General features: G+C 44.3%; 11 protein-coding genes across 11 annotated transcripts; 8 read left to right on the forward strand and 3 right to left on the reverse strand.

Annotated features, from left to right (window-relative positions):
• The first annotated feature begins 11 nt into the window (after positions 1-11).
• V1516DRAFT_671435 (uncharacterized protein) lies at positions 12-809 on the forward strand. Its single transcript, XM_066921561.1, has 3 exons — positions 12-295; positions 362-404; positions 463-809. The coding sequence occupies exons 1-3, from the start codon at positions 94-96 to the stop codon at positions 470-472; spliced, it is 255 nt and encodes an 84-aa protein (XP_066779135.1). The 5' UTR covers positions 12-93; the 3' UTR covers positions 473-809.
• A 520-nt stretch (positions 810-1,329) lies between these two features.
• On the reverse strand, positions 1,330-3,384 carry V1516DRAFT_684290 (uncharacterized protein; the record flags this gene model as incomplete). Its single annotated transcript, XM_066923556.1, has 2 exons — positions 1,330-3,207; positions 3,292-3,384. The coding sequence occupies 2 exons, from the start codon at positions 3,382-3,384 to the stop codon at positions 1,330-1,332; spliced, it is 1,971 nt and encodes a 656-aa protein (XP_066779136.1).
• Positions 3,385-5,637: 2,253 nt separating this feature from the next.
• On the forward strand, positions 5,638-6,851 carry V1516DRAFT_671440 (uncharacterized protein). Its single transcript, XM_066921562.1, has one exon. It carries the CDS (start codon positions 5,666-5,668, stop codon positions 6,623-6,625), a length of 960 nt encoding a protein of 319 aa, XP_066779137.1. The 5' UTR covers positions 5,638-5,665; the 3' UTR covers positions 6,626-6,851.
• On the forward strand, positions 6,852-7,992 carry V1516DRAFT_671441 (NADP-dependent oxidoreductase domain-containing protein). The gene has a single exon (XM_066921563.1). The coding sequence runs from the start codon at positions 6,897-6,899 to the stop codon at positions 7,863-7,865; it is 969 nt and encodes a 322-aa protein (XP_066779138.1). The 5' UTR covers positions 6,852-6,896; the 3' UTR covers positions 7,866-7,992.
• V1516DRAFT_671442 (uncharacterized protein) lies at positions 7,818-9,844 on the reverse strand. Its single transcript, XM_066921564.1, has 2 exons — positions 9,732-9,844; positions 7,818-9,676 (listed from the first exon to the last, which is right to left on the reverse strand). The coding sequence occupies exons 1-2, from the start codon at positions 9,750-9,752 to the stop codon at positions 7,943-7,945; spliced, it is 1,755 nt and encodes a 584-aa protein (XP_066779139.1). The 5' UTR covers positions 9,753-9,844; the 3' UTR covers positions 7,818-7,942.
• A 205-nt stretch (positions 9,845-10,049) lies between these two features.
• Positions 10,050-10,578, forward strand: V1516DRAFT_662936 (uncharacterized protein; the record flags this gene model as incomplete). The annotated part of the gene is made up of 3 exons (XM_066920473.1): positions 10,050-10,066; positions 10,120-10,404; positions 10,455-10,578. The coding sequence occupies 3 exons, from the start codon at positions 10,050-10,052 to the stop codon at positions 10,576-10,578; spliced, it is 426 nt and encodes a 141-aa protein (XP_066779140.1).
• A 481-nt stretch (positions 10,579-11,059) lies between these two features.
• V1516DRAFT_684294 (uncharacterized protein) lies at positions 11,060-14,307 on the forward strand (the record flags this gene model as incomplete). Its single annotated transcript, XM_066923557.1, has 3 exons — positions 11,060-11,599; positions 11,662-13,954; positions 14,006-14,307. The coding sequence occupies 3 exons, from the start codon at positions 11,060-11,062 to the stop codon at positions 14,305-14,307; spliced, it is 3,135 nt and encodes a 1,044-aa protein (XP_066779141.1).
• Positions 14,308-14,991: 684 nt separating this feature from the next.
• On the forward strand, positions 14,992-18,707 carry V1516DRAFT_671447 (nitrogen permease regulator of amino acid transport activity 3-domain-containing protein). Its single transcript, XM_066921565.1, has 2 exons — positions 14,992-17,868; positions 17,927-18,707. The coding sequence occupies exons 1-2, from the start codon at positions 15,131-15,133 to the stop codon at positions 18,588-18,590; spliced, it is 3,402 nt and encodes a 1,133-aa protein (XP_066779142.1). The 5' UTR covers positions 14,992-15,130; the 3' UTR covers positions 18,591-18,707.
• V1516DRAFT_671448 (uncharacterized protein) lies at positions 18,631-19,458 on the reverse strand. Its single transcript, XM_066921566.1, has one exon. It carries the CDS (start codon positions 19,401-19,403, stop codon positions 18,708-18,710), a length of 696 nt encoding a protein of 231 aa, XP_066779143.1. The 5' UTR covers positions 19,404-19,458; the 3' UTR covers positions 18,631-18,707.
• Positions 19,459-19,605: 147 nt separating this feature from the next.
• On the forward strand, positions 19,606-21,186 carry V1516DRAFT_671451 (WD40-repeat-containing domain protein). The gene is made up of 3 exons (XM_066921567.1): positions 19,606-20,101; positions 20,160-20,273; positions 20,329-21,186. Exons 1-3 carry the CDS (start codon positions 19,826-19,828, stop codon positions 20,977-20,979), a joined length of 1,041 nt encoding a protein of 346 aa, XP_066779144.1. The 5' UTR covers positions 19,606-19,825; the 3' UTR covers positions 20,980-21,186.
• Positions 21,187-21,282: 96 nt separating this feature from the next.
• On the forward strand, positions 21,283-22,410 carry V1516DRAFT_694903 (60S ribosomal protein uL4; the record flags this gene model as incomplete). The annotated part of the gene is made up of 2 exons (XM_066923970.1): positions 21,283-21,484; positions 21,593-22,410. 2 exons carry the CDS (start codon positions 21,283-21,285, stop codon positions 22,408-22,410), a joined length of 1,020 nt encoding a protein of 339 aa, XP_066779145.1.
• Positions 22,411-23,101: the final 691 nt, after the last annotated feature.

The raw sequence follows: 23,101 nt of genomic DNA on the forward strand, positions 1-23,101 counted from the left end.
TTCGTTTGCGTCTTAGATTTTACTGAAATCGTAGGAATTTCTCGTTTTGTTTTTATTGCCAATTTTCTACCAAAAGTCTAGTTAATTTCTAAGATGTATGCTCCTGTTACTGCTCGTACGGCTGTTCGTGCTGCGTCCCGCCAGTTTGCTGCTCGAGAATTGCTTTTCAAGCGCTCGTTCCAGACGTCACAGGCAGTAAAGTCTCCTCATTTCCCTGAGGGTCCTTACAATAACTTGCCGTTCAAGGTTCACAACCGCAAGATTCCTTTTGCGGTCCCATTCACTCTCTTCTTTAGTATGTGGCTGTTTTACAATGAAACTGAGATTTGGAGGAGGTCTGAATAATACTGACTTGAACTAGCTGTTCCTTTCCTTTTCCCTTTCTTCATGGCCTACTTGGCATTGTACGTGGTTTTTTTGATTGAGTAGTCATTTTGAGGAGAGGTTGTACTAACAAAGCAGGAACAAATAAGTGATATTGTCCGCGACATGTTAAGACTAGAGCATAAATCTGTATGCCAACAACGGCGCGCGTCTGGTTGAGTTAGATTTCTACTAGTCTTTCCCGTTCGTCATTTGTTTCATTTGTTTCGTTTTTTCCGTTTGTTTTTGCATTGCTTGTTTAATACTAGGATCATGGCACTGAGTAGTTGAGCTGGCGGGACGATTCCAGCGATTTCTGTGCATTTCATTTGATATTTCATTTGGCTTGATGTATTTCTAATCTGTCAATCGACGAGCGACTCTCTACGTGTATTTTTGTCTATAGTTAACAGGAATTTTACATATTTTATCTGGATTACTGGATTTGAATCCGCTTGATCGGGAAATTTGGTAGTAATTGACCAAACTTCGTTCGATCACACCACTGATGCGCTTTCATTTTCCAGCCTTCATTAGGTCGAAGAAACTTACTTAATCCTAAATTTTTTTAAGACCTGCATATTCTCCATTTCTTTTTTTCTTTAGGTTATTGTTAATAATCTTCAATCATTTCAAATTTTCTATAAATTACTCTTAACTCACCCGTATATGTCGTCGTTCCGAAGGTGATCATACTATTCCATATTCCACCCAATCAGAACTCTCCCAACTGTAACCATATACAAAGCATAAATCTCACTTCGTTATGCATTTAAGGGTTATCTGGACCACATCTGTAATACAGGCTACTATTAATTAACCTCTAATCAATCATATCATATAATAGGATATATATATTAAATTAAGAAAAAGAATCCTTGACCAATCCAGACGCCCTCAGAAATACAAGAATAGATATCAATAAATTAAACCAGATAAAAAAAGAAATGGCAGAAAGGATTTATTCTAGGGAATTAATGAGCCTCCCACCTCCATAACACCATTGAAAGAAGAGGTTGGACTTGAAATCGAACGGACTCCCGTGTTCGACGAAGATGCCCGAGTAGATCCAGCACTGGCGGCCGAAGAAGATAAAGATGAGCTTACATCTGGCGGAAAGTGGTCAAAATTCAGTCGGCGACGAGTCGGCGTGATCGCTGGGGTTGAGCCTAGACCAGAAATAGGTGCTGCGGCAGATGCAGATGGCCATGAAGAAGTCTGCGCTGGGGATGGGGTGAAAATATTGACGTAGTCAGAGAAGTTAAATCCCTGTGAAGGAGTTTGTGGAGGTGGCGGCAGAAGTGTTGGAGTTCCAAACGGAATCCCTCTCTGCTGAGATGGGGGCGTACTTAGCCCAGCAGGCTGAGATTGAGAAATTGGAGCCGAAAGACGTTGCTGTGATGTTACCTGGGTGCTAGATGGTGGTATAGTAGATGGATAGACAGGGTTTGAAGCAAATGATGTCCGTTGAGCTGGCGAGGGCGAAGTCGCCAGGAACATTAATAGATCAGCTCCTTCTTCCCCAGTCTGTGAATTGAACGACGTCTGTAACTTCCGTGGAGGTGTCTTTGGTGAGCATTCAGCAACTGGCTGAGTTGCTGGCGGTACTTGTACCTGTACCTGTGCCTGAAGTTGCTGATGCGGTTGTAGGTGTGTCGGTGCTTGAGGATGACCTTGTTGAGGGTGCATTTGAAGAGTGGGCAATGGCAATGGAAGATGATGACCAGAGTCCAGTTGTGGAAACTGTACATTTGAACCAGGCTCTAGTTGCTGATGACGCTGAAGAGGATGTGGAAGTGAAATTTGGACAGGTTTCTGCTCCAAGATCTGCGGAGCCTGAGTATAAGTAACCTGTGGACTCGGGGTTGGTATACTTGACAGGGACCCACTTGACGTCAAACTGCTTTTATTCCTAATATGTTGCTTTGGGGTTTTCGCAGACCAGCTTGCATTGCGCGAATGACGTTTCGCTGGGCTGCGCCTTCCAGATTTGACTGCAGGTCCATTGTTCATAGCTTGTGTCACCTGTGCGGATGGGAGAGACATTGCTGGAGGCTGCAGAATTGGACCGTTTAGAAGAGCGGCATGGCGAAAAGCATCAAATTGAGAATTTCGAATTAATGATCCATTGGCGACGGCCGCAGATGGCGAGGTAGCAGCACCAGGCCCAAGGCCAGGATAGACTGGGGACGACTGAGAGAGCCGAAGCGCAGCTGAAGAACTGCTTATAGGAGCTGATGAGGCAGCAATATTGGCATATAATGATCGAGGGCTAGAATCGAATATGGACTCAGCCTCGTCATCCCCACGGCTACCTCTGTTGGCAGCGGACAAATTACTTCTCCAGGGCGTAAATTGTGTAGGTGTGCCAGTGGTTGAAGGAGGGTAGAAAACATTTTTGTCATGCGACAACGTTCTGGAACGCTTTCTGACGGCAGCAGAAGGAGACGAACGATGAGCGAGTTTTTTTGATTTTTGTCGACGGAAAGAGGTTGGATGAGAAGTAGGTGGAGGTGGCAGCAACGTAGGCGGTCCCTTGATTGGAGACGAGAAGGATGACGGAATGAACGACGACGGAGGTAGAACCGAGATAGAAGTAGGCCCAGAAAAAGCTGTCGATATTGACGATGCCAGCGATGACATAGAAGATGATGAGGATGAAGAAGAAGTAGACGACGAATGCTGGATGGAATCTGCTGGTGCAAGCAGTTGGTTTGAGTGCGCTGAACGTATAGCGGACTCCTGGGCAACACGAGGTTCAATAGAGTCGAGGCCAAGCATTTCCCATCCTCGTTTGGTTTTAAACGAAGCCAGAGCCAGCCTATTTTGCAGTTGGCGGGTTATCTAGAATAGTTATCAGTATATCTGGTTTGAAAAATGCTTTAGAGGAAGTGCGAATTAACAGCAACCAAGCGACAGAATACTTACTCTGGCTATCTTTGCACGTTGCAGAACGACTCTTTCCACAGATTCGACCCGTTTGGCATCCATCCAAGACGGAGACTCTGCGGCCGTCGTCATATTAGAATAAATAGTAAGCAGCAGCAAGACTGAAAATAGAGGTATGAAAGAAAGTGATAGAGAGTGAGACACCGTATGAAGACGAGAGCAAGACCGAGGTAGGACCGAAGCAGGCTCAGGAAACGGGAAAAATGGTTCTACAACCAGGTACCGTTACAACTCAAAATAATGGAGAGTTCAAATCGCAAAATCAAGAAATCCGCGATAAATAAAAGATGAAAATAAATAGAAGTGGTAGAGTTGAGCGAAAGTTTGCTTGCAGTGCGTTTGGCAAAGGGCAAGGGCGACACGACGGGGAGGAGGAACCGCGACCGGGACAAGGATCAGAGACCGGACCAGAAACGGATACTAAACGAGCGGATAAAACAAAGCAGGCGATACACGACGAGAAACACAAATCAGATTATTATTGATCAAAATTTCTGCGAAAACGTGAACAGAATCGAACGAAATTAGGAAAATTGCCAGAGATAAAGGACTGACCGTGAGAATCAAGGGAGACCACTTGACAGGAATAAATCAGTGGAGATACGGCTCGAGAGCAGACAAACTCCCATTGATCAGCCCGGTTACAGTGAACTTCTGGATTTGGATTAATATTGCTGCCTTCGTCGTATGAGATTTGCTACTTTAACGCGTGAAAGGTTTGAGATGATTCGAGAATAGACTTTTGCTGCAAATGGAGTTAGACAGGAGCAAACAGACAATTGCAGCTGCACGGTCGTTCTGAACGGCTTGTTTTACAACGATGGAACGATCGGCGAACAATTCAACGAAGGGGATTTATCGAGCATGGACAGTCTTCCGCCGACGTACTTAGCGCCTTGCTGGAGAAAAGCAAAGTCAAGCAGCAAAAGAAAATTTATGCAGACAATTACGCTTCAGATCTGGATAGTCTGCATAATCACGAATAATCTGATACAGGTATTTCTTGATGTCTGGTGGTTCGTGGCGAATGTCACAGCGTTTACGTGAACGCGTTGATGGTGATTATTCTGACGCGTTTCACGCGTTTCAGTCTCTCACAAGCGCGTCACTTTCGCGTCAGTTACTCGCTAGGATGGCTTTGAGACCTCAAATCAAAATTTATTTCTATCTCTATTCTATTTCACCACCTGCCTTGTAGGTCTGTTGGATAATCGTTCGATAATCGTGCATTATGTGGACATGGGCTATCTAGATTTTCTTGCGCTTGGACTCATCTCAACGCGTGATTGACGCGTGGAGTACGCGTACTGTTTCACGTGACGTCTTCTCAGTTGTCCGCTGCGGACGACTATATATACTTATGAGATGATAATCTATTTGGGAAATCTTTTAAAAGCTGGGCGTCGGAAAGTGCTTCTGCTCTTAGACCAGAGTTCAGGGTCTTGTCTATATACGGTTGAAATAGTCCGGTGAGATCGTTAGTGATGGTGCTCTCGGGTCGACGCGTCTACAAAAGCAGCTCGGCCCCTTGCTTCCGGATTATCACAGTTTGGTGAATGTTCCTGTTAAATGAAATTTCTGTAGCAACCACGGCTGAAGATTCCCCTTATCGAATCTTAACTAGCCGCCGTTAAGACCAGTTTGTGGATTCTATGTATACTATACCTGGTATTCTATGCTATAGGACATTTCTGATTTCTTAACACCATACCCAGCAGGCAATAGTTACCATCCACTATCCCAACCTACTTACAGAAAATCAGGTTTATAACAATCTGACCTCAATATATATAGCGAAAGTTATATTAATGCGTGAATCCCGGTTTTGATGTTGTTCGACTTCCGGTCGCCGAACACGGAAATCCAATTTACCTAATCCGGAAATCGCTCATGCTTACAAGACTTCATCTAACTGAAGACAGAGCACGCTTATAATTCTAAATTAAAAACATTCAGTGGACATACTACTTGACGAGACAAAACACTCAGATATAGCGCTTCATATGTGAATATAATAAGTATTGAAATGCCATCATGATACTATGTTAAATACAGCCAGATTTTATTATCATATATAATCCTGAATGTCCTTCCTATTTCTACTGCTCGATCTCTGAACTATTATACTAGTTAATTTTCTCGTTTTTAGTTATTAAACTGGGTTCTGACTTTTGACGAGGTTTCAGCTAGTTCCACAATTACTATCGCAACAATACCATATGACTAAGATCTTATACATCCACAGAACGAACGCCTTGTTATTACTCTGTTCTCCATGTCATATCATTCATTTGCATCCACACCTAGACAAAAGATCATTTAGTAGTCAGATAATAACAAGAAGCAACAATAAATGGCTCCCTCATCTTATTCTCCATCTCAGTATTACTCGATTTTGCATTCTTCAGATCCATCGAGCTCGGATCCCGCTCCACCACCGCTTCCACCTCATATTCCAGTCAATGGAGCTAGTAGTGCGACAGCCTATGGTGTGTCGCAGCAGCATTCACAGCCTTCATGGAATCAATTTGTTCCGAGCCCTGCCGTGAACAGTGATACATACGCTCAATCGTCTAATTATTCTACCTTGTCCAACCGCGGAGCAGCTTCTGGTGCCGGCTCTAGTACCAATCCGGGACAGGCACCTCCATCATATGCTGCAGCTGTGCCAGCATATCAATCTTCCAATCAATCTTCTCAGCAACAGCATACGGCAGACCGTAATACCACTTCTCTAGGTGCAGGATCTGCAACTCTTGATCCTGCGCTCTTTATTCCCGAGACTCTGAAGTCAGTTACTCAACAGGAGCTCGCCTCTCTGATTACTGACGACGCTGTTCTCTCTGCATATTTCACCGCCCAGCATCCCGTCAGCAAGTCTCACTTGTCAACAATCCAGTCTCTAGTTTCTGCAATCGACACGGTCGGACAGCGGATAGCATCCGCCGAACCAGCTCTCGCAGAATCGCGAACAAGAGCTGCTGCTGCTCTCCGAGAAGCACAACATCTTGATACAGAATGGCATGTCAAAGAGCGGGAAATGTATGAATCTCTACAGCCTTTTTCGGCGCCTCGATTACGTTCTCGATTGGTAAATGCTACTGCAGAAGCGGAGCATGTTTCGGAAGCGCTAGCAACATCGTTTCTCGATCAGTCGAACATAGGCGGGCAGCGGGATGCAGATGCTGCCGCCCAGTTTGTCAGAGAATACAGACAAGTGCGAAGAATATTTCATCTGCGCAAAGAGCGTCTGGAACGCTGGAACGAGGAGCGTGTTGGTGGAATAGCGCATACAGATCTTATCCCGGAGTAATTATGGTTTAATTAATTGAATTGGAATATGAAACACACTCGTATCTATATTTTAGATACCTGCTTAATCTTAAATTAATCTTCAGCTGGAATTGTTAAAATTGGTAATTCTTCTTCTAAGAAGCAAGCCATTTGAGTTCTGAAAACTATGACGACATGGCTGATGGTCGCCGAAACTTAATTCTGCGGCGGTAACCGAAGCTATAAAATTTCGTCCTCGCCTTATCCAAAATATTTCCGAACAGACTGAAAGTAGCTGAAACCAAGACTAAATGGCGGAAACAATCACTTTGAATCCGACGGGAAATTATATGCCGATTGTCGGATTTGGGATCTGGAAAGTTCCCAAAGAGGCTTGTGCTGACACGGTTTACAATGCGATCAAGGCTGGATATCGCTTGATTGACGGTGCACAGGACTACGGCAATGAAAAGGAAGCTGGTGTAGGAGTTCGGAGAGCGATTGCCGAAGGAATTGTCACTCGTGAAGAATTGTTTATTACGTCGAAACTGTGGAATACTTTTCATGCCAAAGAGCATGTCCTGGAAATGACGAAATCGTCGCTGCAAGATTGGGGACTGGACTATTTTGATCTCTGGCTCATTCATTTCCCTATTTCACAGAAGTGGGTTGATCCGAAAGTCAGATATCCTCCTGCTCTACTGTACGATATTGACAAGGGGACAATGGAGTTCGAAAATGTTCCTATTTCTGAAACCTGGATTGAGATGGAAAAAGCGGTCGACTTAGGCTATGCTCGCCACATTGGCGTCTCTAATTTCGCGGGCGCTTTACTCATTGATCTTTTGCGATATGCAAAGATTCAGCCTTCGGTCTTACAAATTGAGCATCATCCCTATCTTACTCAGCCAGATATGATTGCCCTTGCAACCCAACGTGGAATTGCAGTCACAGCCTATTCATCATTTGGCCCTCAATCTTTTCTCGAACTAGGCCATCAAGGAGCTCATTCGATTGCTCCGTTGTTCCAAATTGACACCATTAAAACAATAGCTTCAGCTCACAAAAAGTCTCCAGCTCAAGTCCTCTTACGCTGGGCAACTCAACGTGGAATAGCAGTCATTCCGAAATCAAATAATCATGATCGACTTTTGCAAAATCTCAATCACACTAACTTTACTCTTTTAGAGTCTGAAGTCGACCAGATCTCCGCTCTCAATATCAATTTCAGATTCAATGATCCAGCTGACTGGCCGGGAAAAATATACATTTTTGCGTAATTAGGCATACGCATAGCCATTTCTAGTACATTATTACTATTATTTCAATATTCAGTTAATTAAAATTAAGTATTTTTCTATCGCGTACGAATAATTCCAGACGCAATCAAAAGTTCGATCTTACGACGAATCTCGGGATTCTTCATATGATCATTCAAAGCCGCCGGATTTTCTTTTGCTTGGCCCAAAATGGACTGCATAACCGGATCTTGCAAAATTGAAACAACCTCTGGATCTTTACTGATCCGTTCCATTGTCTCTTCTTCAGTCTCACCGTCCATAGCCTGGAATCGCGCTGCAAGTGCTTTAGATCGTAATTGCTCAATCTCGGCATACGATGCCCGATTTGTATCCTTCTCAGAAGCTGCGTCAAGAGTCTCTATGCATTTCACATAATCCCGCATAGCAAATAATGCAGTTGCTTTGCGGACGTACGCTCGAATAAAATTGGAATCTTTCGCAATTGCAATGTCACAATCCTTTACGGCCTCTGGGAAAGACAAGAGCTTTGTCAACGCCGCCGCTCGGTTACTATATCCGCGAGCATCTTCAGGTGCTCGTTTAATCATCTCCGTGTAGGCTTTCACCGCATTAGGCCAATCGGCAGCCTTGAAAAAAGCATTTCCTTCCTCTCGGGCTTGTTCAGCTTGTTCCGGGTCAATATAAGCTTCTACATCCTTTTGTTTCTTCTCCTTCTCCACCGCACGCAACTTCGACAATACGTCCGGCGTCCGATGTTCGGTTAAAGCACGATTGTAGTATTCGATCGATTTATCCAAATTTCCTAGCTTTTGGTATGCAGTACCAATTCGTCCAAATGACTTAGCAATTACTTTGTAATCCGCACGCATCTCGCGTCCCTCTTCGATGGCCTTTTCACAAGTCTGGATGCAACTCTCTAAATCTCCTTTCTCAAACTCTGCTGCAGCAAGATTATTCAAGTAGGTTACATCCTTGTGTAAGTCCCAGGCCCTGTTGTACTGAGTAATTGCCTCATCAAAATGTCGACTCTTGTATTCCTTATTACCAATAGCCTTGGCCTCATCGGCCAATTTTTTATTTTTGACTTGTTCGTCCTCTTCAGGTTCAGGTTCAGGAACAGGGTTGGACGCAGCGGCAGAAGCAGATTTAGAATCCGGGACTTCTTCGAATCGCTCCTCGGCAAACGCATCTGTCATTGGCGAATCCTTTGATGTAGAAGAGGGAGTAGGGGCATCAGCATTGGGCATCATGATGTCAATTCCTAATAATACGGAAATCACAGTCATCATACGAGGATCACTGCCCATTTCTGTAGCCATAGCTTGCGGATTCTTTTGCAGCCTTTTCAGCTTGGCAACAAACGCACTATCAGCCAAAAATGGGCTGGTTTTGGGATTTCCCGCAAGCTTGGCCCACATAGTGCTGTCGTCAAACATCTGGTTGATACCTAAATCGGGGGTTGTTCCATCCTCAGCAGCCTCCGCCTGCAAAGATTTTTGAACAGCTTCAAGACCGCTTTTAGCCTGACTGTTGGCAGGATCAATCTTTAATGCTTCTTCATAAGCATCATGTGCTCCAACAAGATCACCCTGACCATGGAGTGCAGTCGCCTTACGAGTATATCCCTTGGCCCATGATGGATTGATCTTGATGCAGTCTTCAGCATCCTTGAGCGCATTATCAAAATCTCGCTTCGATGCATATGAGCCCGATCTGTTAGAATACAAGATATGATTCGGCGTAGGCGACAACTCTATCGCTTTTGTGAAAGCGTCAATGGCCTGGTCATATTGCTTTGCGGAGAAAAAGGCATTGCCCTTTGCTTTATACTGAATCAAGAATCTGTCAGCGGAGAGACAAGCAAATTTATGTTAGTGTACGTACCTGATCTGCCTCGGTAGACATGATGCTAGACTGGTTCGGTTTGTTCCTTGTGGATTAAAGATTCTTAAACTTCGATACTTCCTAGCGAAACTGCCAAAATTTAACCACATAAGTCGAAGCTCAAGCTTAAAGTAAGAAATCTCGAGATTTAGGTTGAACTTTCCAGAACATTTAGACACCATACCCGTAAAAGAACAATCACGTGATATATCAGTGATCACGTGTCATGGGCTGTATCATGTTGCTCTCAAGTGCAGGAAGTGGTAGTTGTCGTACATAATGGTCGAATACAGACCAAAAAATGTTTAAGGATGCGAAATGTCAACAAACCTACAGTATGAGTTTTTGATTTATTTTCTGATGGCTATGCGAAAGCTAACCAAATCAGGTCGGATTCGATCTACATTCCTTGGGGTTATGAGGTGCCCTCGTTTCCATCGCTAGTATGGCCACGGACGTCACATATGGATACCAAATATTATCTGTATTATACGAGTGATATATGGCGTTTTACAATGTATTGGACGATGATAATGTTTTGCGCGGTTCATTTTGTTGCCGGATGTTGGGCAGTGCTGATGAATCGACGGTGGACTACTGTTATTGTAGTAGCTATCTCCATGATCATTGCATTTGTGGAGTCTGTTGTGAGTGGGAGCATTATCGGAGCCATGTAAGTTGAGGTTCTACATATTTGAGCGCACGCTGTACTAATCTATATAGTCTCGGCCTTATTTATAATGCAGGATCGTTTACCATGTCGACTTGGATTCCATTTGTATGGGCGGTTGTATTGGTCTTAACAGTGATTATGACCTCGTATTCCATGACCGCCGCTGTAATGTAATATTTTGTTTGTGAAAGCTTTTTTTTCGAATTTATTTATGACAGGCGTCTGGCGAATCTCCTTCTCTTCGTTCAATAAATCACTTTCTCGCAGATCTTATGGTATCCGATATATAATATTACAAATAACCAACAGCAGCAGATCAGACTGCCCAATCCGGACAGTTCTCGTCCCGAGTACGAATGTAATTCTAAGCGTTTGGTTTTCGACAACACGCGCTTCAAGATATCCCGTCCCATCGCGAGCCCTGTTCTTTTAGCCATTAAATGCTTGCTTTGTCTAGTTGTCAGTCTGCTCTCAGTTTTGTGGTTGTTTTCTCAAATTTGTTCGACTTAAACGCGTCAATATAATTTTTGCCATTTGATTGGATTTATACTAAAAAAGCTTATATTTCGACCGTCTCTTGCGTTGTTCGTCGTGTCTCTCACTTGCTAATTTCTGCTCGGTAAGCGTGTGTCAGACCTCAGCCTGCCTCTCAACTATGGCAAATTTTCTCGCTCGCTTGCTGGTCAACATCGCCAGACCGACATCAACCAAACCTATTCACACAATCGTTTTTTTGGGTCTTATCGCCTCGACCGCGTATCTCTCCATTCTCGACCTTACTGTGCCCTCGCTCGACCAACAACTTGCGCCGGCTCATCTCTATCTAGCCCCTGGTTCCGACTGGAAATCTATCGACGACCCCGCCAAATACCCTTCCGCCGCCCATTATGCCTTCGTTCAGCTTCATTTTAATGACGCTGATGTTGCACTTCCCTTTGTAAACCATTCAGTCGACTCGGAGTCTTCTCGAGAATGCGATGTTATCTTGCCCTATGACGAGCTGCGTGACTGGACCGACTCCGTGCGCGAGCTTCCTCCTCTTCAGGACCATTCTTCTCACGAAGAGAATGAGTCTTCTTTAGTTAAGCAACTCAGTACGTCGGGCTGGGTCTGGCATCTGTCTGTCCCAAAGCGCGGTTTCGCCTGGTTGGACTGGTTCAAGTTCAGCTATGCTCGGTTCGTCCAGCAAATCAGGGTCAGTACTTTCTACCTCAATTAATCTCATTTTGCCCAATTTTACTAATTTTGATTAATCAGTCCGCCGAAACTTTTGATGTTGCTATTATGGCTTCTGCATATGTCGCCATGCACCTTACTTTTGTCGCGTTGTTCCTTGCCATGCGCAAGCTAGGATCTCACGCATGGTTGTCCGTCACTGTCTTAATGTCTTCTTCGTTTGCATTTCTTTTTGCTCTTGTTACTACTTCTCATTTTGGTGTACCAATTAGTATGCTTCTCCTGTCGGAAGGTCTACCCTTCTTGGTGATAACTGTCGGTTTCGAAGGTTACATTACTCTAGCTAAAGCCGCTTTACAGTTAGACTCCAAGCGACCACAAGTCGGCGATGTTGTTCGGGCCGTGGAGCGCGTTGGTCCCAAGATAGTTTTAGATTATGCCATGGAGCTTTTGGTTTTTGTAGCTGGCGCAAGTAGTGGCCTTGCTGGGCTTCGTCAATTCTGCTTTCTGGCATCTTGGATTCTGTTCTATGATATGTGCATGCTCTTCACTTTTTACATTGCTATTTTAAGCATTAAGCTCGAATTCATCAGAATCAAGCGTCATATTTCTATTCGCAATGCTCTCGAAGAGGATGGTGTATCCGAAACCGTCGCTGAAAGTGTAGCGGAAAGCGCCGATGAACGCGACCAGTCTGCGGGCGAGACTGTACTATTTGGAAAGCGGTTTAAAGATTCGTCAATTTCTCGGTTTAAGACTGTTATGGTTATTGCCTTCCTTTTGCTGAACTTATTTAATATGACCACCGCTCCTTTTCGTGATGGTGGCAAAGCAGCCGTTGTTGTGAATTCATCTCGTGTTGTGCCTTCCTTGGCTTCGTTGGCTCAGCAGTTTCCCTTGGATTCGCTGGTGGTGACAGTACTTCCTACCTTGGAATATTTTTACATGCCACAGTCTACTGAGTTTGAACACGCAGTTAACTCTCTTTTTGACTCTTGGAGTAGAACCATTAGTGATCCTGTCTTAAGTAAATGGGCTGCAGTTGTTTTGACGATTAGTGTGGGTCTTAATATGTACTTGTTCCAGGCTTCTCAAAGGACTGCACATACTTCTGAAGTACGAATCATTGAGCGTATTGTCGAAGTCCCCAAGATTATAAATGTTCCTGCAAACACCACTGTTTCTGGATCGACTACTGCCTCTGCAGAAACTTCAACATCCACAAGTACTGAATCGGATAAAGAATCTGATATTGGAATCGAGATCAATGTTCAACCAAAGCCTAGACTGATGCCTCAGGAAGAGGCGTTGGCAATGGTCAAATCCGGTAGAACGAAGGAGTTGATGGATGAAGACGTAATCAGTCTCACCAAAGCAGGCAAGATTCCGATGTATGCGCTTGAGAAGCAATTAGGTGACTGTACACGTGCAGTTTATATTCGACGTGCTGTTGTTTCTCGTACGTTGGAGGAAACCAAGCTGGAATCGTCCAAACTTCCATATCTGCATTATGATTTCACTCGTGTTCTTGGTGCTTGTTGCGAAAATGTGATTGGCTATATGCCTATTCCCGTTGGTATTGCAGGTCCTCTTATTATTGACGGAAAGTCTTTCTATATTCCGATGGCTACAGCGGAGGGATGCTTGGTTGCTTCTACGATGAGAGGTTGTAAAGCTATGAATGCAGGTGGTGGTGTTACCACAGTTCTACTTCAAGACGGTATGACTCGTGGTCCATGTGTTGAATTTCCCTCACTGGCTCGTGCTGGTCAGGCTAAACTTTGGCTGGATTCTGATGAAGGCCAAAAGACAATGAAAAAAGCATTTGACTCTACCTCCAGATTTGCTCGTCTCAGCTCGCTTAAGACTGCCATTGCTGGCTCTATGCTCTTCATTCGCTTTCGAACTACTACAGGTGACGCGATGGGAATGAATATGATTTCCAAGGGTGTAGAGTTTGCTCTTAATGTCATGGTTGAGCAGGCCGGATTCTCCGACATGCACGTAGTATCAGTTTCTGGTAATTATTGTACGGACAAGAAGCCGGCCGCGATCAACTGGATTGAAGGAAGGGGTAAGAGTGTTGTAGCTGAAGCTTTGGTCCCTGGGGAGGTTGTCCGCAAAGTTTTGAAAAGTGACGTCGACGCTTTGGTTGAGCTGAATGTCAGCAAAAATTTGGTTGGCAGCGCTATGGCAGGAAGTATGGGCGGATTCAATGCACACGCTGCGAACCTTGTCACAGCAATTTACCTTGCGACAGGTCAGGATCCGGCTCAAAATGTGGAGAGTTCAAACTGTATTACGTTGATGAAGAACGTTGGTGGGGATTTGCAGATTTCAGTTTCTATGCCTTCTATTGAAGTAGGAACGATTGGTAAGCTGATGTTGTTGCGTATCGATAAATGACTATGGCTAATTTTAACAGGGGGAGGTACTATTCTTGAACCTCAGGCTGCTATGCTTGATCTTTTGGGCGTTCGAGGTCCCCATCCGACAAGTCCAGGAGATAACGCTCGACAATTAGCCAAAATTGTTGCAGCTGGTGTGTTGGCTGGCGAGTTATCATTATGCTCCGCCCTGGCTGCGGGACATTTGGTGCAAAGCCATATGGCACATAACCGATCGCAACCAGCTACTCGAAATACTACGCCAGCAGCCTCAAGTACAGCGCTTCCGGCTGAGCTCACGAGATTGAAAGAAGGCTCACAGATTTGCATTACGCCATAAAGTGGTAACTAAATGAATGCACCCAAAATGCATCAATCATACCAAAACAAGTTACAAAGGATAATTAGTTGTTGTATTGTTTCCTTATAGAATGAAGGCATGATCAGGATATCATAGGTGAACAGGAGTTGTGTATTATTTGTTCAAGCAGGCATTTTATTTACAAAAATTGATTTCATGAGAAGTTTCGTGAAACTCACTACTATTAATTTCATTGGAGTTTGAAATTCTGTTCTTGCCGAAGCCGTCTGGTTTTGATCAGAAATGGATTTAGGCGACCAAGAAGTTTTGCGATTGCATTCTGAGAGCAAATTGATGCTCCTATATCTAAACTACTACTTTTACTATTATTATTATCTATCATTATTATTATTCGCTCCTTGCAGAAAATCAAATGTAATCGCAATAATTGTTGCGCAGTGAATACTTTACTGAGCAATTTTATTTATTGTTTTTAACATTCTTGTTTATTGTTTAATATTTTTAAATCTTTGTTTAATGCTCTTTTTGACAATTATGAGTTGTTCTTTCGGATCTGAATTTTTTAAAAAAAAATTAATTAGCCTCTTTCAGTTTGCTATTGAAGTTGATTGTTGGGATTGATGTGATCAAAATAGTAATCAAATGACACCGGAAATGGGAGTAAAGGATTACATTGAATATGTTAGCCCAAGATAAACGAGCCGTAACTAACAGCAAGACATTAGCAGCTAAGAAGTAAGGATATAGGAAACAATTAAAACTTAAAATCAAAACTAGGAACTGAATTTCAAGAAATTTTATATATTTGTAAGAGACTTGTCGGAATCTGCGAAATAGGAAAATGGGCGACCGATTTCTCGATAGATCAGCCGATTCTCATAGCGCTCGCTCGCATTTGGTTGGAATCGCATTCGTTGTTCGGACACCTGCAGGACCCAGTTTCGTGTTCAATTATCCGCAGAAGCCTGTCTCGACCGTGGCGACAGCTACAGCGCGGCAATTGTTACAGGAGGAAAGGTATCTACAACGGCAGCGACAGAATGCTGGCGCTGCAAGGGCTACTTCGTCAATTGCTCCTTCGCCGACTCAGACTCCCATTGTTAGCGGGCTAGGCAGTCGTCTGGCACTGCTCATACAACAACAACAACAACAACAGCAGCTCGACGATGGAACTAATTCCGGTCAGGAATCATCTCCAAACCGATCACCATCAGCCGGTCCAATAGCTCAGTCAGAATCTACTGCAAACTACAGGTTTGAATCGCCGGACTCGTCTCCTGACAGTTCAGTCTATAGCTCTTCTGTTTCCTACTCCTCGGGCTTATCCGATTCTGAGGGTGACAGCGAGAATTTGGATGACTGGAGTAGCGCAGTCGAAGATTCAGATGTCGATAAGCTGAATCTAGACGAAAGTGACATCAAAACTGGTCGACAGACAATCCAAGAGAGCCCATTTCTTGATGAGACTTTGGCGTTATCTCAGATATTGGCCTATGATAGTGGAAAATTAGATATCGATCCAAGCGGTCGCTCTACGCATTTCCACCGACGACCAAGACGACATCGGCCGCTCGAAAGTTCTAGCGAGTCTTCGTCTAGACCTCGAAGCGCCCACTCGATTACTCGCTTACACTCAAATATTTCGGCATTTACAATTCCTGATATGCCGGATGAAACTAATACTAGACGACCCCGTACACGCATTTATGGACCTAGCTCAACTTATGATCCTTCTTCCTCTCGAAGTCCAGCTCGTGGAGTTTCACCTTCCGTTCGTTCACCTCAGCTGACAGTCACTCAAGAGACCTCAAAATTTAACATTCCTGATTTGTCCAGTTCTTTGAGATCCCCTGCAACACAACCGGCACAGCCTAGTTCGGGTTCTCACCCTTCACTCTCACGACGAGCAAGTCTTAAAGATACCGGTTCAAATAGTCCATCGGTAAAAGCTTTCGGCGTACCTGCAACCCATAGAGCTTCACGTCTGAGTAGCGCAGATCAAAGTATGATCGATGAGGACTTGCAGTCAGATGACTCAGATGACGAGTCAGGTAGGCGTCGAAAGGCAAACGAAACTGACTCGAAGGAGGAATGGGAACGTGCCTTTGGCTATCGGACTGATACACTCGCTGCGCAGCTTTGCCCCGACAGATTTATGTGCGATACACGTTTTGAGTGGTCAATCGATGAACTTGCATTTGTTGGACTACCGATGCATGAGCGGCCGGACGGAAGATGGAGACGAACTGCTCGAGGAAAGGTCAACCGATGGCGGAATCGAACTTTGGGCTCTACATCTGCTATCTTGAGCTCTGCATCTGGTTTACGGTCTATAGCATCCGACTCGATTGATGGCGTATATTCTTACGACGATTCACTTGATTTTGAGGCAGACAACGATCCTAGCTATTACGAGTACAATTTTACAGACCCAAGTAGCTCTAATGCTCTGGATAGCTCTTTCCGGCGATCATTGTATGATAGTCGAAGTTTATCCAATCACTCTCAAGCTGCCGAAAGTAATCCTAATTCGAGTGACAATGAAGATACTACATTTGAGCAGGAGCACTTGGATGATCCTGAAGGTCTTATCGAGTTTAGCGTTACTGATGCAACACCGTCCGCTAGTAATAGTGGTGACATTAACAATTTATTTCATGCATTTCAAGCTAAGTCATTTCTTCAGTCCGCGAAGAATAGTCTTCCAGCATCTAGTGCTAGCTCTATGAGAAGCTCTGGCAGGGATCGGTCTCCCTCATCCGGTGTGCCTTCGATATCCAGTTCTCCAAAGTTAGATCCTGTCAACAGCCGACACAAATCACCAGTATCATTACATGGCGATGATGCCAGAAATATGAGTATGTTTCATGTCGTATTTGTTGTAGATCCACCAGCTCTGGAATACAATGCTTGCTTGGATGACATGTATGAATACATTGCCACACCATTGGCGGAGAATCTACGTTATGAGCAATTTAAATCCAACTATGTTTACAATCAGGCACAGCTACTATTGCAGCTACGGGAGAACGCTGTACTGACCAAAATGACACAGCGAGAGCTATGGGTCGAGATGCTTCAACGGTCATCACTGGCGCTGGCCTTAGCTCAAATCTATTTTGCTATTTCGTCGAATGGAATTGCAAATATTGTACTTAATGGCCATGAGTGTTCCTTTCAGATTCCATTGAAGAGCCATGCTAGTGCTCTGTCGCGATTTCCCGAAATCTCAAGCATGACGCTGCCGTATATATCGGGATACGGTGACAACGAGCGTTATTTCGATCCAGAAGAAAATGGGAACGGACTTGCGTTTATTGACCATGCGCTTCTTTTGCGGGCTGATCCAGAACAGATCATTAGAATGACTCGTACCGATCCACAGAGTAAAATGGCGCGATTCATTAGAGCTGTTAATCCTGCTGAGTCTTTAGCGAAGGTTGCAAGAAAAATTGAGTTATCTCCATCGGAAGTGGAAACTCTAGCCAAATATTTGATATATTGGCGAAGAGCTAACACAATTATTCCGTTACACCGAAGAGGAATATATGTAGTAGCCCCGACTGCGCCGCTGCCTAGGCAAGTCTCAACTGAGAAACCGGTTTATAATTTCTAGATTAACTAATACTCGACACAGCTTACGAACCCACATGGAAATATTTTCTGCTTCATTTCCATCACTTCCCGCACTACCCATGCTGTTGGAAGAATTATCAGTCTATGAGCCACGTCCCTACGGATCGATAATTCCAACACATGAACTTCGAGAGACTTATCTAACTGCACTTGCATGGATGATCCAGCATGGTTATTTAGCGCAGATACGTACGTTTTTATGGTTGCGGGTTTCGAAACTCATTAAACAAGCGGTTGCAGAAGATGAGAAAATAGAAGAAAGTTTACAACAACAAAAACGATCTCATGAAGAAAGGATTTCAGCTGAGAAGAACCGGAATAGTGATGAGGATGATGAAGATGGTGAGGATATTGTTTTTAGAAAAACTGGAAAACATCAATTCAGCAAGTCAGCTGTTCATCTGGAGGCGAATTTGAGGCCTGATTACGAAGATTCAGTGCTCCTTGAACCAGGTCGAGCCAGTGTATTGGAACGAAAATGGATGGAGAAAATTGTTGCTGGAATGGGTCAACGAACAATAGAATTGTTCTGGCGATTAGCAAAGTATATGAATGGAAAAGTGGCATTTGAAGACGTTCCCATTAAGGAACAAGTAGAGAGAAAAGACGTTCGCGCTTTGCTGATTGCAGTGAAGGATCACATTATCATTTCGAGACATTGGTAATTTCCGGACTCGAACAATTGATTATTTTTATGACCCAAGGCGTCAAGGATTTCTTTTATTTATGATTCTGTACATTTAAATTCTAATGATATGATATTCAGTTCCGAATTTTAAAAATTAGACTCGCCTATGTTTCTTTGGCCGAACACCGCCGTGACGGAGACGAGTCCCATCAGTAACCCGCTTAATATTATCTCTGATAGATTCCGTTTCTCTAGTTCGGAAAAGCTGCAAAAAACCTCGTCGATTACGATTATGCCCATTCAGAACAAGCTCAATGGATCTTCCAGTGGTGTTGATTTCCTGAACTTTCTGGATAGCTCGTAGTGTGATCTGATACATAGCTTCATAGCCGCTTCGATGACTTCCCTTAGCTACCTGTCCAGTCGACATATTAAACAATGTATCTTCTCTCGGCAAACTCTGTGGATTTGCTGAATCAATATATGCCACTGTGAACGTATGGTGAGTGTTGTTCCTCGTGAACTTGACATGCCATACATATCGCATATAATTCTTGCGTGGAACTTCCTTTTTGGTCAATGGCAAAGGGTCGGCTCTCTGTAGAACCGGGACCGCACGGAGCCTTTCCTGCGTCTCATGTCGTGATAATTCGGCTTGTAGCTTCGACGATCGGAATTTCGGAACATGAGCTCCAGTGTTTGCCGTCGTTGCATCTAATTCTGCGGAATCCGACATCGACGAGTTCAATCTGGAAAGCTGCCGAGGGAGTACCGGTATCCGCAAAGGAGAACTCCAATTCCAAACTGGTCGGATAATCCGATGCTGATACGACAGCAAATTAAATTTCATTTTGCACCCTCAAAACCTCTCTGTCCTTCAAAAATTACAATTACCTGGATTCGGCCAACCTAATGTGGAACATCAAAAATTATCTTGAAATTTCCATTCCGAGCAATCAACGAAGATAGATCATGTGATCACTTCACGTGAATGCTGCTGGGAATTTGAGGTTCCCTTTCGACTGTCCAGACCCCACAAGATGCCAATAAATTGGAGATCTGTTTTAAGTTGATTTGCGCAGTGACTGAATATCTAATAACTTATTTAACTTTTAGAGAGACAAAGTATGAGGCTCTTACGATACTTTGATTGTTTCTGCTAAAAAGGTTTTGAGAAAGGTTGTTCTTACTGGAAGATCAGGGAGGTTTGGAATCAGCTGGACAACAGCAGTAGCAGGGCTGAAATTCTGATCTTCGAGACAAATACCAAAAATGTATTCATTTCGAACCACAGGTTATAATGGATACGCGGTGCAGTATTCCCCTTATTTTGACTCGAAATTGGCTTGTGCAGCGTCCGCAAATTTTGGACTAGTTGGTAATGGACGATTATATGTTCTCGGGTTGACAGCGACTGGCATTGTGGCTGAGAAATCGTTTGATACACAGGACGGACTGTTTGACTGTGCGTGGGCGGAAAACCATGAAAATCAGATTGTTGTTGCAACAGGAGATGGAAGTGTGAAATTATTTGATATAGAGTTAGACGTGAGTTAATATCTGATGGAGAAGACCATTGCAGTGCTTATGGGACTGTTACATTTAGAATTATCCGATACGAAGTTGGAGAGAGCATACACGAGAAGTTTTTTCGTCTAATTGGAATTTAGTGGAGAAAAGTACATTTTGCACGTCAAGCTGGGATGGCTTGGTGAAGATAGTGAGTGGTTGTATATTGATGGATAGTGTCGTGCCTCAACTTACCCAATGAATAGTGGTCACCAGTGCGAACCTCGTCGCTAATAACTTTACGTCCATACGATGCCCCATTATCATGTACTTATGCAGCTTTGTTTTCACCACACAACGCTGCCGTGCTGGCATCATGCTCATCGGATTCCTGTGTACGAGTCTGGGACCCCCGGACCGGTGACAAGCCAACAATGTCGGTTCTCGCCCATGGCGGCGCAGAAATATTATCATTAGACTGGAATAAATATAGACCAGACATAATTGCAACTTCGTCTGTTGATCGGACGATTAAAATTTGGGATCTACGGATGCTTTCGCGAACTGCTGGCAGATCAGCTACAGTACCAGGTGGCGGGGCCCCTGTGAATGGGAGTCCCTTAAACGAATTCCTGGGTCATGAGTATGCGATTCGAAAAATTTCTTGGTCACCTCACGCACAAGAGCTACTCTTGAGTGCCAGCTATGACATGACAGCACGGGTCTGGGAAGATATGACAGCACGACAGGGAACTATGGGCTTTAGCGGACGGATAACTAATGGTTTGCGCGCTGTTTGGGACAAACACACTGAGTTTGTTGTCGACTGTGACTGGAGTTTATGGGGAACTCCAGGCTGGGTCTGCACAGTGGGTTGGGATGAGATTGTTTGGGTGTGGGACGTGCGAAGTCTTTAACCGTATGTAAATCAATAGATTTTCGATGAGAACTTGCGATGCACGTGAACGTACACGTGAATATTCATGTTGAACTACAAACGCCATAAAAAAGTTTATAGGGTATTTTTCAGGGCTTGACATGAGCAGTCACGACTTTGTAGTCGGGCACTTGGCACTAGCTGGGAATTCGACTCGAGCAAGTTGAGGTTAGGAAACACTCGGGAATTTAGAATATTTCGAATTTAATATTTCTTCAGAAGATTGAATTGTAACGATTGCAAGTACGAATAGGCAACGAAATAGATATTCGAATAACTAGAAATGGCTTCGTTCCGCCCGCAAATTACTGTCTTTTCGGCAGACGGTTCTTCCTCTGAGAAGACTCTTCCTCTTCCGGCCGTGTTTAAGGCTCCTATCCGTTCAGATATTGTCCACTCTGTCTATACCGGAGTCGCAAAGAACAAACGTCAGGCCTACGCTGTTTCCGAGAAGGCTGGACATCAGACCTCTGCTGAATCATGGGGTATGTTTTGATTTGTCATAATTTGATAAGATCGAGATTGTTTTCGACACAGTAGATCTGTCGAAATCAGAGATCTGGGATAATCAGAGATAAACTAACGTTCAATAGGTACTGGTCGTGCTGTTGCTCGTATTCCTCGTGTTTCTGGAGGTGGTACTCATCGTGCTGGTCAGGCTGCATTTGGTAACATGTGTCGTGGTGGACGTATGTTTGCACCAACCAAGACCTGGAGAAAGTGGCACGTTAAGGTGAACTTGAACCAGAAGCGATTTGCGACTGCTTCTGCTATTGCTGCTTCTGCTGTTGCTCCTCTTGTTCTCGCCCGTGGACATCGAGTTGAAACTATTCCAGAGATTCCTCTTGTTGTTTCAAGCGAGATCGAGTCGCTTACAAAGACCAAGGAAGCTGTTGCTGTTCTTAAGGCTATTGGAGCTGACCGGGATGTTCTTAAGGTTGTCAAGTCGCGCAAGATGCGTGCTGGTCAGGGTAAGCTGCGTGGACGCCGTTTCACTCAGCGTCGCGGTCCTTTGATTGTCTACGGTACTGAGGGAGCATCGCTTGTCAAAGCATTCCGCAACATTCCTGGTGTCGAGCTTGCGCATGTGAGCACTCTTTCCGTTCTTCAGCTTGCTCCCGGTGGACATCTTGGCCGATTTGTCATCTGGACTGAGGGTGCATTTTCTCTTTTGGACAAGATTTGGGGAACAGAGACTGGTGGTTCTGCTAAGTCTGACTATGTTCTTCCTTCTAACATCGTTTACAACGCGGATATTACTCGACTGATCAACAGTGCTGAGATCCAAGCAGTCGTTAATCCTGCCGGCGAGAAGTATACTAAGCGTACGAATGTGCAGAAGAAGAATCCGCTTAAGAACAAGCAGGTGATGCTACGGTTGAACCCGTATGCTAAGACGTTCAAGGCCTGAAGTATATATATATGAATGTTTTGTAAGCTTAAAAGTTTGAATTGAACTAGTTTCAGTTAATGGATTCATGGTTGTTAATGTGTTTATATATCTACTATAGTCTGTAGGTTAAAGATATCTCCGTCTGGAAATGGAGAGGCCGAGTCCATGGCTGGCTAAGTAGTAGATAAGCGAGCAGTAGCAGTGCGACTGGAGCAAGGTTCTCAGTGCTCGGTGCTACGGTGCTACGGAGTTGGAAGCTGGAGGAGCAGAGCGGCGTATTGAGTATTACATAGAAGCACAAGCCATTGTCGATACGGTGAGCGGCAGAAGATTAGAACAGAGAGTGGGGCAAGAAGAGGACAAGATAAGTAGACGGTAGATAAGATATCGGATTTCGGGACTCTGCCTGTGTATAGGAAGAAGCGAGTAAAATCTGGCAGGGCACAATAGTGCTGCAAACACACTACGGACAGTGCAACCCATCGTAATTACATAATCGCTAATTTCAGTGCGATTATCTCAAAGCAGCTGTAGCGTTCGCGAGAACAATAGGCCGTGGGAGGCAGAAGAAGCGAGTGGCAGGGTTGGGGGTCTAGGGCCCAGGGCCCAGGGTGCGAGATAGGGTCGGCGGGCTTGCATGGAAGAATGTGACACGAAGGGCTTGACATGTAAGCTGATGGTCGGAAGAATCGGAGGGTCCGAACCGAGT

The sequence above is a fragment of the Lipomyces oligophaga genome (assembly GCF_038497815.1).
Source record: "Lipomyces oligophaga strain CBS 7107 unplaced genomic scaffold V1516scaffold_2, whole genome shotgun sequence".
NCBI classification, from domain to species: domain Eukaryota; kingdom Fungi; phylum Ascomycota; class Lipomycetes; order Lipomycetales; family Lipomycetaceae; genus Lipomyces; species [Lipomyces] oligophaga.